Source organism: Barbus barbus, assembly GCF_936440315.1.
Source record: "Barbus barbus genome assembly, chromosome: 2".
NCBI classification, from domain to species: Eukaryota; Metazoa; Chordata; class Actinopteri; order Cypriniformes; family Cyprinidae; genus Barbus; species Barbus barbus.
In genome coordinates this window covers 43265164-43281988 of record NC_136730.1, presented here as the reverse complement: position 1 = coordinate 43281988, position 16825 = coordinate 43265164, and the positions used below count along the sequence as shown (strand labels likewise).

Below are 16825 nucleotides of genomic sequence, written 5' to 3'. Positions count from 1 at the left end.
AAAATATTTAAGGCTTATTTCATATTTTATTTTGTGCTTTTGTCATCATTATTATATATATATTTATATATGGGTGTGCGGGGACTTTTACTTTGAAATTAAGATGCGAACAAAAGGAGGAGTTTAAAGCCGGAAGTAAACAGTTGCTGCTCGATTTGAAACTCGTGCTGACTCAGAGATGTTAGAAAGTGATTAACCTCAGATCTGCTCCTCCGTAGCGCAACAGTCACACAGACACACGTCTCTCATCACAGATATAAAGCGTTGAGATGAACAGCGAGCTCTTCGGTCTGAGCGAGAGGCTGGTGTCCTCCTCTTATGTGCGGCAGGGCCTGCAGGCTCGGCGCGGTCACGAGCAGCTCATCAGACTGCTTCTGCAGCAGGTAACTTCATTAATCACTCTGTTAATCACATGAAGCAGCAGGTAACTTCATTAATGACTCTGTTAATCACATGAAGCCTGGTTCAGTGCCATCAAGCTCAGTTTAGAAACTCAATATCTGAAAGACATCCAGTGACCGATATTCGGAAAAGGTGCTGCCAAAAGATTAATCGCATACAAAATAAAAGTTTTTATTTGCATAATATATGTGTGTTTCTGTGTATATTTATGTATAAATAAATGCACACAGTATACATTTAAAAAAATATTTAAGTCTATATTTATATTCATATAATTTATATTATAAATAGTGCTGTCAAACGATTAATCGCATACAAAATAAAAGTTTGTTTCTGTGTATATTTATGTATATATAAATACATACATACAGTATATATTTTGAAAATATTTGTGTATATATATATACACACACACACACACATATATATATATATATATATATATATATATATCTAATACATAAACATAACATATTTCTCATAAATATACATGCATGTGTGTGTATTTATATATACATAATAAATATACACAGCACACATGCATATATTATGTAAACAAACTTTTATTTTGGATGCGATTAATTGTGATTAATCGTTTGACAGCAGTACTTTAGTATGAGAGTAATGGGTCCTACTTTATATCAGGTGGCCGAGAGCTCAACACACTGCAAATGAAAAAACACATGCCAATTAAGAAAACATCTTCATCAATTTGACAACACATGCGCTGCAATAATCCCACTTTAAACAAATACAGAAGCGAGCTGCAAATAGATGCAGAGCACCTCGGAAACGTTTACAAAGTGACGAACATGTCTGGGACATATTTATCAGTGTTTGCTCTGAAAGCTGAGATTTTGTTTATTTTAACATACAATTCCTTATAGATTTTTTTTTTTTGGATATTATTAGCCTAAATAAGCTGACTTAATACTATTATTACTATTAAAATTCATTTACAAGTACAAACTGAATGTAATGTTTTAATTGCATGTTGATTGTAATTAAAGGAAAATGTATTAGTCAAAATTGATGTTAAATGCTTTTATCTGAACTTTAGAGTGCTTTTTGACCCACTTAAGTAGGAATGAAGTGTGTTTTTGTGTAATTTCATAATTACTTTGAATAACTGTCTTTGAAATATGGTTAAAGTGCTGAATGACAAGCTTTTATGATCAACTAAAATATACTTTAATGTCAATTCTATTGAAACTTGTACGTCATGTATTTAAATATATTTTATAATTAAACATTTGTAATGATGAATTTGCTGTTTAAATTAAATATAGTATTGAATAACACACTACAGTTAAAATCACTAATAATTTACATGTGCTTTAGTACGTTAGTCAACACGTCAAAATAAGTGCACTTCTTTAAAAAACACATAATTATAACGTTAAACTTAATTTTAAGTTATTACAAAGATTTTTTTTTAAATGCACTTAAGTGTGTTGAGAAACACATTCATGAAAGTATCTCTCTTTAAGTCGCTTAAGTGACCTTTTATTTGATTAATATTATATTATCTGCAAAATGTGCAAATACAGTTTTTCTTCTTAAATATATGGTAAGACTTTATTTTAAGGTGTCCCTGTTACACAAGTTACATGTACTTATAATAAAATAAATTATGCATAATTACATGCAAGTAACGGTAATCCGTAATTAGTAACAAGTACATGTAATTAATTATTACTCGGTACTTAAATGTATAACAAGGACACCTTAAAATAAAGTGTAACCAAATATACTTTTAAGATTTGTAGTACAATACAATTAAACAATCAGTACAACTAAGCACACTTATTTTTTACAAGAAAAGGTTATAAGTCTTTTAAAATATTTGATCTTTGTATGACAAGAAAATTTGGAAAATATATGAAATGTCTCCCTGAAAACATAATAATTCCTAATGTTTTTGAAAAATACACTTTAAAAGTTTTTCAAAACCACATGAATGAGTTACAGGTGTGTTTTAAACTGCAATCTTTATGGCGGTGGCCACATAAACAGGAAGTTGCTGTGACCGTCATGTTTCTGGTTTCTCTCAGGGCAAATGTCCAGAGGAGGGGTGGAGCGAGAGCACCGTCGAGCTCTTTCTGAATGAGCTGGCAGTCATGGACAGCAACAACTTCTTGGGGAACTGTGGTGTGGGCGAGCGAGAGGGCCGAGTCGCCTCCGGTCTGGTGGCCAGGAGACATTACAGGTGGGTTTTCTACATCAATCTCATGTTTGGTGGAAAACATTAACAGAATTTTCTGCAATAACGTCTGTGGTGTTGTTCCTCTCAGACTGATCCACGGCATCGGCCGGTCGGGGGACATTGCTGCTGTTCAGCCCAAAGCTGCCGGTTCAAGCCTCCTGAATAAAATCACTAATTCAGTCGTGCTGGACGTGCTCAAATTTACAGGTACTGTCTGGTACTGTCTGTTGTGTTTTATGAAACGACACGCTTGACAATGCAAAATATCACTAACCACAACAAACTGCAATTCTTCTCTTATAATCTCATTTATTTGTGCCTGTGTTGTTTTAGTATAATTTTGGGTAACACTTTATTTTAGGGTCTCTTAACTAGTTGCTTATTAGCATGCATATTACTAGATTATTAGCCATTTATTAGCAGTAATTAAGCACATGTTAATGCCTTATTCTACATCTCTAAACACCTAAACTTAACAACTACCTTAATAACTATTAATAAGCAGCAAATTAGGACTTTATTGAGGGAAAAGTCGTAGTTAATAATGAATGTGTTCCCTATTCTAAAGTGTTACCTAATTTTTTATGTTATTGTAGTTTTTATTAATAATTAAGTTAGATTTTTATTTTTCTATTTTAACTTTAATGTTAAAGTTTTAGTAATTTTATGGTGTGTTTTTGTATTTTTTTTAAATTTCAATGAAGTATTTATTAATTTTAGTGCTTTCAATCGATTAAAAAAATTAACAAATTAATTGCAAAACATTTTCTGAAATCAATCGCGGTTAATACTGATTAATCTCACCTAACAATAAAGTTTTAAATATACTTTTATATTGCAATAATTTCACACTCAATCTTCACATTAATGTAGAAACAGCATAAAGACAGTAATTTTTTAAATATGTGTTTAATGGCATCTTTTTTTATGACTGAAGGCCAGTATCACTGATACATGCTCATTTTGACAGGACTAATAATTTTCATGTATTATTTTTAGTTTATTTAGTTGTATAATGTATTAATAAATCTTTTTAATATATATATTTTTTGTAAGTATTTCTTGTTTTGTGTTGAAGTTTTTTTGTTAACTTTAAATTTTATTTATGGTTTTAGTTTTATTTCCAGTTAATTTTGACAGATTGATCATTTTTATTTATTATTTTAGTTTAATTATATAATATAATTTATTAAATTATTTGAATAATTATTTAATAATTTTAGTAGTTTAGTTAATAGTTTAATAGTTTGTTATTTTTATTATTATGCAAGTATTTTAATAATGTTTTTGTATTTATCATTTTTATTTACATTTATTTTATTTATGGTTTTAGTTTTATTTCCAGTTAATTTTGACAGCATTGATAATATTTATTTATTATTTTAGTTTAATTATATAATATAATTTATTAAATTATTTGAATAATTATTTAATAATTTTAGTAGTTTAGTTAATAGTTTAATAGTTTGTTATTTTTATTATTATGCAAGTATTTTAATAATGTTTTTGTATTTATCATTTTTATTGACATTTATTTTATTTATGGTTTTAGTTTTATTTCCAGTTAATTTTGACAGCATTGATAATATTTATTTATTATTTTAGTTTAATTATATAATATAATTTATTAAATTATTTGAATAATTATTTAATAATTTTAGTAGTTTAGTTAATAGTTTATTTTTATTAATATGCAAGTATTTTTAATACTATTTTTGTATTTATATTTTTTGTTGTCATTTATTTGATTTTATTTGTGGTTTTAAGTTCCAGTTAGCGATGATAGCCCAGATTTGTGCAGGTCTGTGTCTGTTTTCACAGGGGTTAGGAGCGTGTCCTCGTGTTTCGTGGTCCCTATGGCCACAGGAATGAGTCTGACGCTGTGTTTCCTCACACTGAGACACAGGAGGCCAGGAGCGCGTTACATCCTCTGGCCTCGCATCGACCAGAAGTCCTGTTTCAAATCCATGCTGACGGCTGGTAAGATCCACCGAGGAACAGTTTCAGTACTGCCCACCACAGATAGGCCATTTCAACCTCTGCTATTTTAGGATTAATTACATATATTATAGTATATATTGAATTAGCTTTTGATTTTCAGTTTTAATTTTTAGTTTTAGTCAATTTATGTGATTAACTGACTAACAAAAAAAAGAAAGATGAAAATGAAACCGAAATCTTCGACGCCGACATCCTAATTAAACTCCTCTAAACGAAAAACAAAAGCACAAGGGTGGCGTAACAATAAACACTCACAAACCTAATCTAATCAAGAAACAAAACAAACAGTAACGTAACAACGATTGACTAAATATTCGAATGATCACAAAATAAACAAATATTATTTATAATTGTTTTAAAATATTATTATTCATAATATTTTGAATTGGCTTTTATTTTTATATTTTCAGTTTTCATTTTAATTTGTAGTTTTAGTCAATTTATGTGATTTTTTTTATTTTTATTATTTATTTATATATATATTTTATGTGATTAATGTGAACATTTATACGTTTTTTTGTTTGTTTATCTTTAATATATATTTATTTCAGTAATTTTATGTCTTCACATCTTGCCAAGGAAACTAATTTTAGTTTTTGTCTATAATCATTTCCATAGAGTAATCTACCAAGAGCAGCGCACAATTACCACCTGACATGCTTTTTTGGGCATTAAATAATGGTGCAAATACCAGTAATTTGACGTTAGTGTTGCATGATTCATTTTAATACTCTTCTACCGTAAATTTTGCGTCTGAATCTGTGCTTAATTGATATTGGTGAAGAAAATAAGTTTAATAGAGAATCTTACATGTTTTTCATCTTTGAAAGGCTTTGAGCCTGTGGTGATAGAGAATGTGCTGGAAGGAGATGAGCTGAGAACAAACCTGGAGGAAGTGCAGAGGAAGATCGAGGAGCTGGGAGCTCAAAACATCCTGTGTGTCCACTCCACCACTTCCTGTTTTGCTCCACGTGTCCCTGACAGGCAGGTCAAAACCACTCAGAAAAATACAGTTTCTTTACTATAAAATATTTGGCCAGGATAAGTTTCTGTACGCCTGCATAGGTAAAGTATTAAAGAATAGCCCCCCCCCCCCCCCCCCCTAATAATAATAATAATAATTCTGTTATTATTTACTCATATATTATATTTTTTCTCTTATGTATGTACAGTCAGACCAAAATGTATTCAGACACCTTCAACATTTCTCACATTATCAGTTTATTCACTATAGTCTAGAAAATGGTAATAAAATATGACGAGTTAAACTGTGTCAGAACAAATTCAGCTTAATACTGTCAGATAACTTTGATAGCATGAACGCATGAATGAAACCCTGATGGGGGCCTTAAATAAATATATTTACATAATACAGGCATTTTTGTCTAAGGCCTCTATCAGGGTTTCATTCATTCATTAATTCATGCATGCGTTCATGCATAAATAAATATATTTACATAATACAGGCATTTTTGCCTATTTATTTTGTCATTTAATTAATTTAAAATCTATTTATTTTGTTGTCTGTTTACAGGCTCGAGGAACTTGCTGTTCTGTGCGCCAAGCATGATATTCCCCATATAGTCAATAATGCTTATGGGATGCAGTCATCCAAATGCATGCACCTTATTCAGCAGGTAACATTTAGTCTTTTTTGTGTAAATTTACTACAAAATTGACTTTATTTCAGTGAAACCGAATTGGCTTATGAAGTGTTTTATAGGGGGCTCGCGTTGGGAGAATCGATGCCTTTGTCCAAAGTCTTGATAAAAACTTCATGGTCCCAGTTGGAGGTGCCATCATTGCAGGGTTTGATGAGAACTTCATTCAGGAGATCAGTAAGATGTATCCAGGTATGCTTATTCTCTTTAAACTGCAAACAAGTTATAGATGAGCGATCTATACAAAACTTATTTCTGAAATCTGTATGCATTTAGTTGCAAGATACAGCTGAAGAGTCTGAAAAACAATACTGCAGTCCCCTTAACTATCAAACGTTTGTATAAAGTAGTTAAATAATACTTAATTTTCAATAAATGTCAAAAAAACTACACTTAACAGTAGCCGACATTATGAAATTTACACAACATCTTTGCTGGGGGAAAATAAGTTCATGCCACATCTCACTAAAGTCACAAAAATGCATCAGACATATGACTACTTATCACTTTTGGAGTAAATGCATTTATTTACAAAGTTAGTATTTGACATCAAATTTATTTTATTTTATTTCTACTTGTCTATTGATGGGGAAAAAGCGTACATGCTTGCATGCATTTAGCAAAAATGCAATGCTGGGCATTATGAGTCAAAGTTTTTCCTATTGTTCTCACACAAAGCCTATTCAATAAATGATTAAAAAACTTTTTTCAGTTGTTTTCTGTGCCGTTTCATCGTCTCATTGATATAACAATATAATGTTAAATTAAGTGGTATTATCACACTTTATTTGTAGTGTTACATTATATTTAAAATATGCTTTGATATGAACTTTTCTTAAATACTTTTCTTGCATCTTTACTGGTTGACAGTAATTATTTGTATTATTTGTGCTGAATTCTGTGGCAAATTCAAAACTAAAATAAAATTTGCAAGCCTAGATGCCCTGTATTGCAATTTTGCCATTTTTCTGAATTTTATGCTAAATTTATCCTGGTTTCCTAAAGACACATTAAAGGGTAAAGAAATACTTGAATGCTTTGATCTCTGAAGGTAAAACATGCTGAATATTTTCTGTTCTGAATGTGCATTTCTCAGCTCATACAGTAATATTCCATCATGTATTTCCTCTTGCATAAGCTGTCTCTAGAGATATCGGAAGAGTTTTGGAGTGTTTTTGTTTGTGCCGCTCTCTGCTGGCTCCTGCATACTGTATCCCTCCCACCTTTATCTGCACTGCAGAGGAAACCCCAAACACTCCTGCTAATATTGATTCTCTGAGTGCACTAGAAACAGTTAGACAGGGGGACGCACTTACAATTTGGTCCATTGTTACTTCAGCTCTGCTGCAGTTTTTAAGAATGCCTGATGATAGTTTACTAAACATTCTCATTTGCAACTCTTTTACTTGTAAACAGAAGATGAATACCGTTTATGAAATGATTTTTACTGCACATGTTTTCAAATCCAAGTACTGTACATGAATCAGGGATGCAACAGTATTAAAATTCAGGCTGACAGCAATAAGCAGATTATTATTTTCATGTTATGGCAGATGACATTTTATACAGATACAAATACGAGCATGCATAAACATGCAACATCAGTCATTACCACTACAGTCTTTAAAAAACTGATAACTGTTATATTGTACAGGATGAAAAATATTATATTCATTTTGAGGTTTTATTAAATTATTTGTGCTTTTAAAGATTAAGCAATTAGATGCTTATCTAAATGCAAATACGAGCATGCATAAACATGCAACATCAGTCATTACCACTACAGTCTTTAAAAAACCGATAACTGTTATATTGTACAGGATGAGAAAAATTATATTCATTTTGAGGTTTTGTTATTATATTATTTGTGCTTTTAAAGATTAAGCAATTAGATGCTTATCTAAATGCAAATACGAGCATGCATAAACATGCAACATCAGTCATTACCACTACAGTCTTTAAAAAACCGATAACTGTTATATTGTACAGGATGAGAAAAATTATATTCATTTTGAGGTTTTGTTATTATATTATTTGTGCTTTTAAAGATTAAGCAATTAGATGCTTATCTAAATGCAAATACGAGCATGCATAAACATGCAACATCAGTCATTACCACTACAGTCTTTAAAAAACCGATAACTGTTATATTGTACAGGATGAAAAATATTATATTCATTTTGAGGTTTTGTTATTAAATTATTTGTGCTTTTAAAGATTAAGCAATTAGATGCTTATCTAAATGCAAATACGAGCATGCATAAACATGCAACATCAGTCATTACCACTACAGTCTTTAAAAAACCGATAACTGTTATATTGTACAGGATGAGAAAAATTATATTCATTTTGAGGTTTTGTTATTATATTATTTGTGCTTTTAAAGATTAAGCAATTAGATGCTTATCTAAATGCAAATACAAGCATGCATAAACATGCAACATCAGTCATTACCAATAAATTTTTCTAAAATCAGCTAACTGTAATGGTACCGATATACCATGCATCCCTGTTATGTTTGTACTCTACTCTCTTTATCAACTGCGGTAAAGTCTTACTATAAGCGTTTCTTTAATGCATTACAGGATTGAGATGATGTGCTCTTGTGCAGGTCGAGCTTCTGCATCCCCGTCTCTAGACGTCCTCATTACGCTGCTCACGCTGGGAGCCAACGGCTACAAGAAACTCTTGGCTGAGAGAAAGGTGAAAACATTTTTGAAACTCAATTTTTCTTAACTTCTGATTATGGCTGTGAGGTATCAGTGTTAATTTAGAATAATTTATAGACTTTTAGTTTTTATTAATATTTTGCTTTTGTCATTTTTATTAGTTTGTTATATATATTTAATATTTTATATATATATATATATATATATATATATATATATATATATGTTCTGATGTAATTATGGCAGCTTTGCCATAATTACATCAGAAATACCAGATGAACTGAAACTATATATATATATATATATATATATATATATATATATATATATATATATATATATATATATTTTTTTAGTTTCAGTTCATCTGGTATTTCTGATGTAATTATGGCAAAGCTGCCTTTATATTAACAAAAATATTTAAAAATATATAAAATATAACAAAAATGGGACTGTTGAAATATTAAGTTATTTGAGGGGGGAAATGAAGGAAATATTATTTCAATGTACATTTTTGTTTTGTGTGTGTGTTAGCATTTCAGTTAAGTCAGATTTAGTATAATTCAAGTAACAAAGTCATTCTGAGACCCCAATTGGAAGTTTTCTGAGGCCCCCTGGTTGAGAAGCGTTGGTATAGAGGCAGGTGGGAACGTTACCAATGAGACTCCAGTACATGCAGGAAAACACCATTAACCTTCATGTGATGAGACACTTATTGATTCACTACTAATGCATCCGGATTATTAATAATTTACATTCTTTGTTGACTAGATAAGATGTTCTCTGTGGGCAGAGTCAGTTTCTAAAATGTTTTAGCCAAAGGAGAATGAATGACTGTGAAAAAGAAGTGCACTTGAGCATAATTTTACAAAGAGTACTAGAGAAATAATGTATTTTAAAAGAATATACTTAAGTGTGAACTGAATGGATTGTTTTGAGACACTTAATTGCATGTTAATTGCAATTAAATGGAAATGCATTAGGGCTGTTCATTTTGGTTATTTTTTTGGTACACAAATTAAAGCTAGTCTTTTACAATTCCAATTATCTTCTAAAAGGAGTAGGCTAGTTGCTTCCACTGTTAGAAGGAAAAAAAAAAATAAAGTGATTGCATTTTGCATAAAATGTGACTTATAGGCAACTTGTTTTTTTTTTTCCCTCTCTCTCTCTCTCTAAAAAACGGGGGGGGGGGGGGGGGGGGGGGGGGGGGTTATTTGCCCTGCAGCAAACCTTTTAAAATATTTTGATAAATTACTGAAATAAATTAAGAAATAAGTGACTTTAAACCATTTAACTGATTGTATTAATCGGTCAAAATTCTTATCGGTCGATTAAACGGTTAAAATGATCATCCCTAAAATGCATTATAGTTCACATTTATATTAAATGCAATTAGTTGCTTTTTTGACCCGCTTAAGTTAGTCATGTAAATACGTGATCATGTAATTTTATAATTATTTCTATTGTCTTTAAAATATGGTTAAAGAACTGCTGAATGTACTTAAAAGCATTTATGGTAAACTAAAATATATGTTAATGTAACTTTTTATCAAGACATCGATATTTGTATTTACACGTTTGTAATTGCAATTTAATACATTTAAAGTATATTAACTGTAATGTCGATTAAAACACTACAGTTAAAATTATAATCAAGTATTACAATACTTAGTATTTTAGTCAACATTTATTAGTATTTAAAATGTATTTAAAGTAAAACTTTTAAAAGTGTACTTAAGTGATGAAAGCGTCTCTCTTTACATTTCAGTTAATAGTATAATATTACATCTGCACGTTTTATTTAAAAAAAAAGATTTGATGTACGTACACTACAAATTCAATACAATTAAGCACACTTCATTTTAACAAGGGTGATTATACACGAAGTAAACAATATTTATACTTTGTGTTTTTACTTACTTGCTAGGGTTTTCCAACTGGTTGCTAGGGTGAATTTCATTTGCATAATGGTAGCTTCTGCATATTATGAACCCTCAAGGACTTTGTGTTTTCATGCTGTAGATCTCAGAAGTCTTAGTAACAGCATCATAATAGGGGCCCATAACCTTAGGGCCTCCTACAGTTCATTTGTAATTGATCCCAGTGGTGGACGCAGCTCTGCCAACACAGCTCATTCTGTGATGCAATTATACTAAAGCTTCAGATGGGAAAGCAGGCTGAAGATCGCATCAGGAGAAAGCTGGTCTGGCTGGAGAGGGAAGCAGGTGCCGGGTTTAACGTAGGCCAGCAGACACAGAAATGCAACATTAGCAGAAAACAGAATGTGCGACAGGAAAAAAAAGAAGCTGTGTAGAGCTATTTATAACTGGAGTTTTGTACGGCCCGCAGGAGCTGTATGGCCACCTGGCGCAGGAGCTCAGCGCTCTAGCCGAGAGACACGGGGAGAGACTGCTGCATACGCCACACAATCCAATATCACTGGGTGAGGAGTCATCCATCATGTGTAGTGCAATGTCATATGAGCAAGAGTTCAGTGACAGTCCAGAAAACAAGGATTTCATTAGTACATTTTCTCTGTAAATAATAATGATTCTAAAAAAATGTCACCCGAGAGTCAGGGTTTGGCCTGTTAGTCCCTGCTGGCAGATCCTGTAACTACACCATCTGGCCAAGCAGAGCATTTCAGGATGACCGATTAAAAGTGGCCATGTATTTAGACTGAATATTTGTTTTGATGTGCAACATCTAAAATGCATTTTTTATATTCAAATTTTTTGTAAAATTTTAAGTATGAAAAAGTGTGCCACTTGGGACTGTGAGCGTTCTTGTGGTGCCATCAGCCAATAATCCTTGTAAAAAAAGAAGTGCACTTAATTATATTTAATGTGCGCTTTAAAACTTAAGTGTGTATATATTTTTAAAACTACTTTTAGAAAATACAATATTAATGAAATGAAAGTGACTTAAAGAAAGACATTTTCATGACTTGACACTTAAGTACAATTTTAAAAAGTGACCTTTGTAATAATATCACATTAAAGTTTTAATTTTAAGTCAATTTTAAATTGTTTTAATTTTAAAGTACACTTATGTTGATGTGTTGACTATTGTATGTTATAAACATCATTACATATAAAGTTAATATATTTTAAATGTACTAAAATGCAACCTCACTACAGATGTGCAATTGCAAATATACTTAAAATACATGACTTACAAATTTTAACAGAACTGATTAATCATAAATGCTTGTACACTTTGCAGTGCACTTTAACCATATTTCCAAGAATTATGAAATTGCATATAAAGATATACTTAAGTCCTACTTAAGTGAGTCGAAAAACACTTTTTAATTACATTTAATCTAAATTTAAAGAAATACATTTTCATTTTATTGCAGTTAACATGCAATTAAGTGTCTGAAAACATTACATTCAGTTCACACTTAAGTATTATTTCTGTGATAAACACTCTTTTTAAATTTACGCTAAAGTGCATTTGTTTTTCATAAGGGAAGTGTTGTCATGATATTTGAAGATGTTATATTAAATTTATGTTTGAGAAGCAGTCTGATGAGTTTTCCTGTGCTCTCCAGCTATGTCTCTGAACCGTCTCCAGACACACGGCACCGCAGCCGTCACACAGCTGGGCTCAATGCTCTTCACCAGACAGGTGTCTGGCGCCAGGTGAGCTGCTGACCGCTCCGGCACCTGTTTGTATTTCAGTATTTGTTGACCTCCAATTTAACTTGAAAGCAAAAATGAGAAAAAGATTAGTGGATGTGAACTCAGTCTAACAAGTTCACACAGGTGTTCAAGTAGAGAAGAAACATGCTCCACTGTTTGACAACCAGAAAGTGTCTACATACCTAATTTTATGTCTTTTGTAATATAATACATAGCCTCACTAAATAACCTAACTTTTTGTTTAAATTTTGAGATGCAGAAATGTGCTTGTTTTCCTTTAAGATAAACGATAGCTTACAATTTAGTATATTTTATACTAGATGACTGATTTAATTTGTTAAATCCCAAAGCAATATTTTCTCTTCAGTTCAGCCAAAAATGAATATTTGCTGACAATGTACCCCCAGGTCATCCAAGATGTAGATGAGTTTGTTTCTTCATCAAATCAGATTTGGAGAAATGTAGCTTTGCATCACTTGTTCACCAGTGGATGCTCTGCAGTGAATGGGTGCCGTCAGAATAAGAGTCCAAACAGCTGATAAAAACAAAACCATAATAATATCAATAAATAGCCAGGATGGACTCCAATCCATCAATTAATATCTTGTGAAGCCAAAAGTAATAACAAATCTATCATTAAGATATTTTAACATTAAACTGTCGCTTCTGGCCAAAATACCAGTTCATAATCCATAATAACGCTCCCTTCAGTGAAAAATTCATCCCCTGTTGTTTCTCACATCAAAATCCACAGATATATTTGTTTAGATCTGTTTTTGCTTGTAAATGATATGTGCATATTTCTTTCCTGATTCAGATGAGATTAGTTTTTTTTCAGTGGAGGACGCAATATTACAGATAACAGAGGACTTTTAAGTCCGAAACAACAGTTGAAGTTTAAACATCTTGATGGAATTGTTTAATACAAACATGCAGCTTTTGGATATCGGTGTGGATTATTGTGATGTTTTTATTTTCTGTTTGGACTCTCATTCTGACGGCACCCATTCACTGCAGAGCATCCATTGATGAGCAAGTGATGCAATGCTATATTTATCCAAATCTGTTCCCATGAAGAAACTCATCTACTATTAAAAAAAAAAAAAAAAAAATCAGCAATTTTTCATTTTTGGCTGAACTATTCCTTTAATATTTTCTGCTGGACACTAGTTGACCTGCTGTAATATTAATGAAACCTTCTTCTTTCTGCTGTCCGCTTTCATTATTTAAATGGGAGTCATTCTCATTCTCAAGGGTTTATCCTGTAGCATTATCCTCTCCACCTGCTTTTAGTCTGTCACAGACTAGGCACTCTATCTGCAATGAATAAATATGACAGGAGAATTTAAGACCCAACGAAGTGTCTACAGTGAATTTAGAGCAAGGAAAACTGAACTCTGCTGGAAAATAACCGCTGTCTGTATCGCCATAATAGAGAGAGACCATGTGTCCTCATCAATCTTCTAGAGAACCAGTTTGATTTATCATCGTTGGCTAGAAATGTATCATTGTAATGGTAATATTAGGATGGCACAATTAATGGAGAACATTGTTTTTATTGTCCAAATGACACACCCTTAGATAAAGTACATCTAAATTTGGTTTGTATTCTGGGTTGGCTGTGCATTCATCTGCTGTATTGTTTTAAAGTAAAAAATTGTACATTTATTACAAAGTGCACTTTTTTAAAAGGGTGCATAAGTGTGTTAAGCAAGTCTCTTTAAGTCACTTTTTCATTATATTTTCTGCAAGTAGTTTTTAAAAAAAAAAATCTACTTTTGAGATTTGAAGTATGCTACAAGTGCACATTCAGTACAATTAAGCACACTTCTTTTTCACAACACTTGTTTATTGGTGTAATATTTCATTGCAGGGTCGTCCCGCTGGGTGTGGAGCAGACCGTGAGTGGACACACGTTTCGTGGCTTCATGTCGCACGCAGATGCCTATCCGTGCCCGTACCTGAATGCAGCCTCTGCTATTGGAATAACCAGAGATGATATAACACTGTGCATCAAGAGACTCGATAAATGCCTCAAGAGCCTTCGCAAAGAAGCTCCTGCAGAGAAGAGTGAGTCAGGATCACCAGCTGAAGATGTGGACGACCAAACCGTGCCCTGATGCTCTAGTTAAAAGATTTAAATACATAGGAATCATGTTGTCATAATTTGATCTTGTGGCAATAACCTTGTGTGTGAATGTTGATATATCAACATATGGCCACAAATGCATTTGTTTGTTTTCTCCATGCTCAGTAAATGCATTTTGGCCTGTGTTTGATAGTATACCCTAACTGACAATAAATACATTATTTTGTCATTTGAAGTCATCTGGTGCAGTCATTGTAGTTGAATAGACAATGCAGATGGAATTCTCTGCTCTAAACCATATCATTTATTATTTCTGGATCCCCAGAAATATTCAGATTTTCTGTATTTTCAGGATGTTTCACTTTAAACTATATTGCACAAATATTATATATAGATATAGATAATGATAAATATTTAGATTTTATTAGAATTGTTTTTTTTTTTTGTTTTTTTTCCAAAACTTTAAACAGCAAACTTTTTCCTATTCCTGTCCTACTTTCAGGTGAGCATATATTCCTATAATGTTTTTTTTTTTCTCCCCGGAATGGAAAGTGATCACTTTCAGATGACCGTGTAAAGTGCTAACTCAGTAACACAATAGTGCAGCGTTTTTAGAAACATCTGTTGTGTGACGTAGCAGAGGAAGGTGCACCGTCTCTGTTTTCGCGTGAGAGGTGTTGAATCAGCTTTGCTCACACCTCACTGTAATGCATTTAATGTGCAGCAGCATTTCTGCTCGTGATTTATGTGTGATCAGCCTCTGCTGTTCTCTGCAAACCTTCTGTCTCAGTCCTCCACCTCCACTGATCTCTCCTGCGCTCCATATCCATCTGTTCAACAAGCTTTATCTCTTAGTAATAAACTCTACTCTTACTGTTTATCTCACTTTTGCTGATACAGCTTTTTCCAACCACTTAGGCTACACATTAATTTCCTCTCATCATCAATCATGGTGTTTATGACTTTGCTCTTAAAGCATCACGATAGATTAGCCTACATGAAATAGGCATACAAATAAACAAAAATATCAACCAATGTATCCCCCCAAATCATATTATTATTGACATATTTGCATGCTGAATTTGTATTTTATTTGAACATACCCTGATTCAGATTAAATGGTGTTATGTTCATTAGTTTGGTTTGGTTCTAGCCCTCTTTTGAGTAAACAAATGAAAGACATAGGCATCTAATAAACTGCAATTGGCTTAAAACTTTAGAACCAGCTGCAAATCTGTTTATCTCCAATATAAAATATCATTATAAAAGACCGCTCCAGATGTTTTACTCAGTCATCAGTATCTGAGAATCGTGTCTCATCACCTACTTTAACTTCAAACAATAATAGAGCAATCTGCTGACAATAGCACTTCCTGTCATGTTTGTGTTTTCTACACAGTTACGGTTAGATAATACATTGTTTTAAATCGATGTTAGCATGCTGACCATTTGACAACAGCGAGATGGTAATTTAGTAATAAAAGCTAATGAATAAAAATACAATAATAGTTAAAATGACTATTTAATAATAATAATTAAATGAAATAATAGTTAAAATAACTAATAACTAATTAATTTAACATTGCTGGAGTGTTTTTTTACAAGAAATTTCACTCTCTAATTCAAAATGTCACATTTAAGTGTTGCTTTCCATTTCTTTGCAATTATTTGTGAAATGTACTAGCAATTTGTGAAAATGAAAATGTTGCAGTTTTCTTGCCACAGAAGTTCTCTGAATGCAAAATGTATCGTTTATGATCAATATAGCAGACATAATGTGTCACATATTTCTGAAGAGTGGAAAAAAATATTTTGGCAATACATTTAACAATACTGTAGTGGTTACATAATGTACATAATATATTTTAAATAATTAAAAAATATATTGCAGTCCCTGTAAATGTAATGTTCACTGTTACATTTGTACTTGCAATAAGTAGCTAATTTCTGGTTATATGTTCAGACTATAACAAAATAGAAATACAGCAAATTGTTAAATTTAAAGAAACATCAACATCTTGTTTCAGCAGGAAATACATCAACACAGGAAAGAAAAACGGCACTGCAAGTGATTTCATGTGGACTTTGATGATGCTCTTCAAAATAACGAGGAAAAGTCTCTCCATTCTCTAAAGTGGCAGAGAAATGTT

General features: G+C 31.9%; 1 protein-coding gene across 1 annotated transcript; it reads left to right on the top strand.

Annotated features, from left to right (window-relative positions):
- The first annotated feature begins 118 nt into the window (after positions 1–118).
- Positions 119–14913, top strand: sepsecs (Sep (O-phosphoserine) tRNA:Sec (selenocysteine) tRNA synthase). The gene is made up of 11 exons (XM_079437296.1): positions 119–383; positions 2457–2611; positions 2697–2815; positions 4430–4588; positions 5440–5593; positions 6144–6246; positions 6333–6462; positions 8882–8973; positions 11289–11382; positions 12496–12586; positions 14460–14913. The coding sequence occupies exons 1-11, from the start codon at positions 270–272 to the stop codon at positions 14704–14706; spliced, it is 1458 nt and encodes a 485-aa protein (XP_079293422.1). The 5' UTR covers positions 119–269; the 3' UTR covers positions 14707–14913.
- The last annotated feature ends 1912 nt before the right edge of the window (positions 14914–16825 follow it).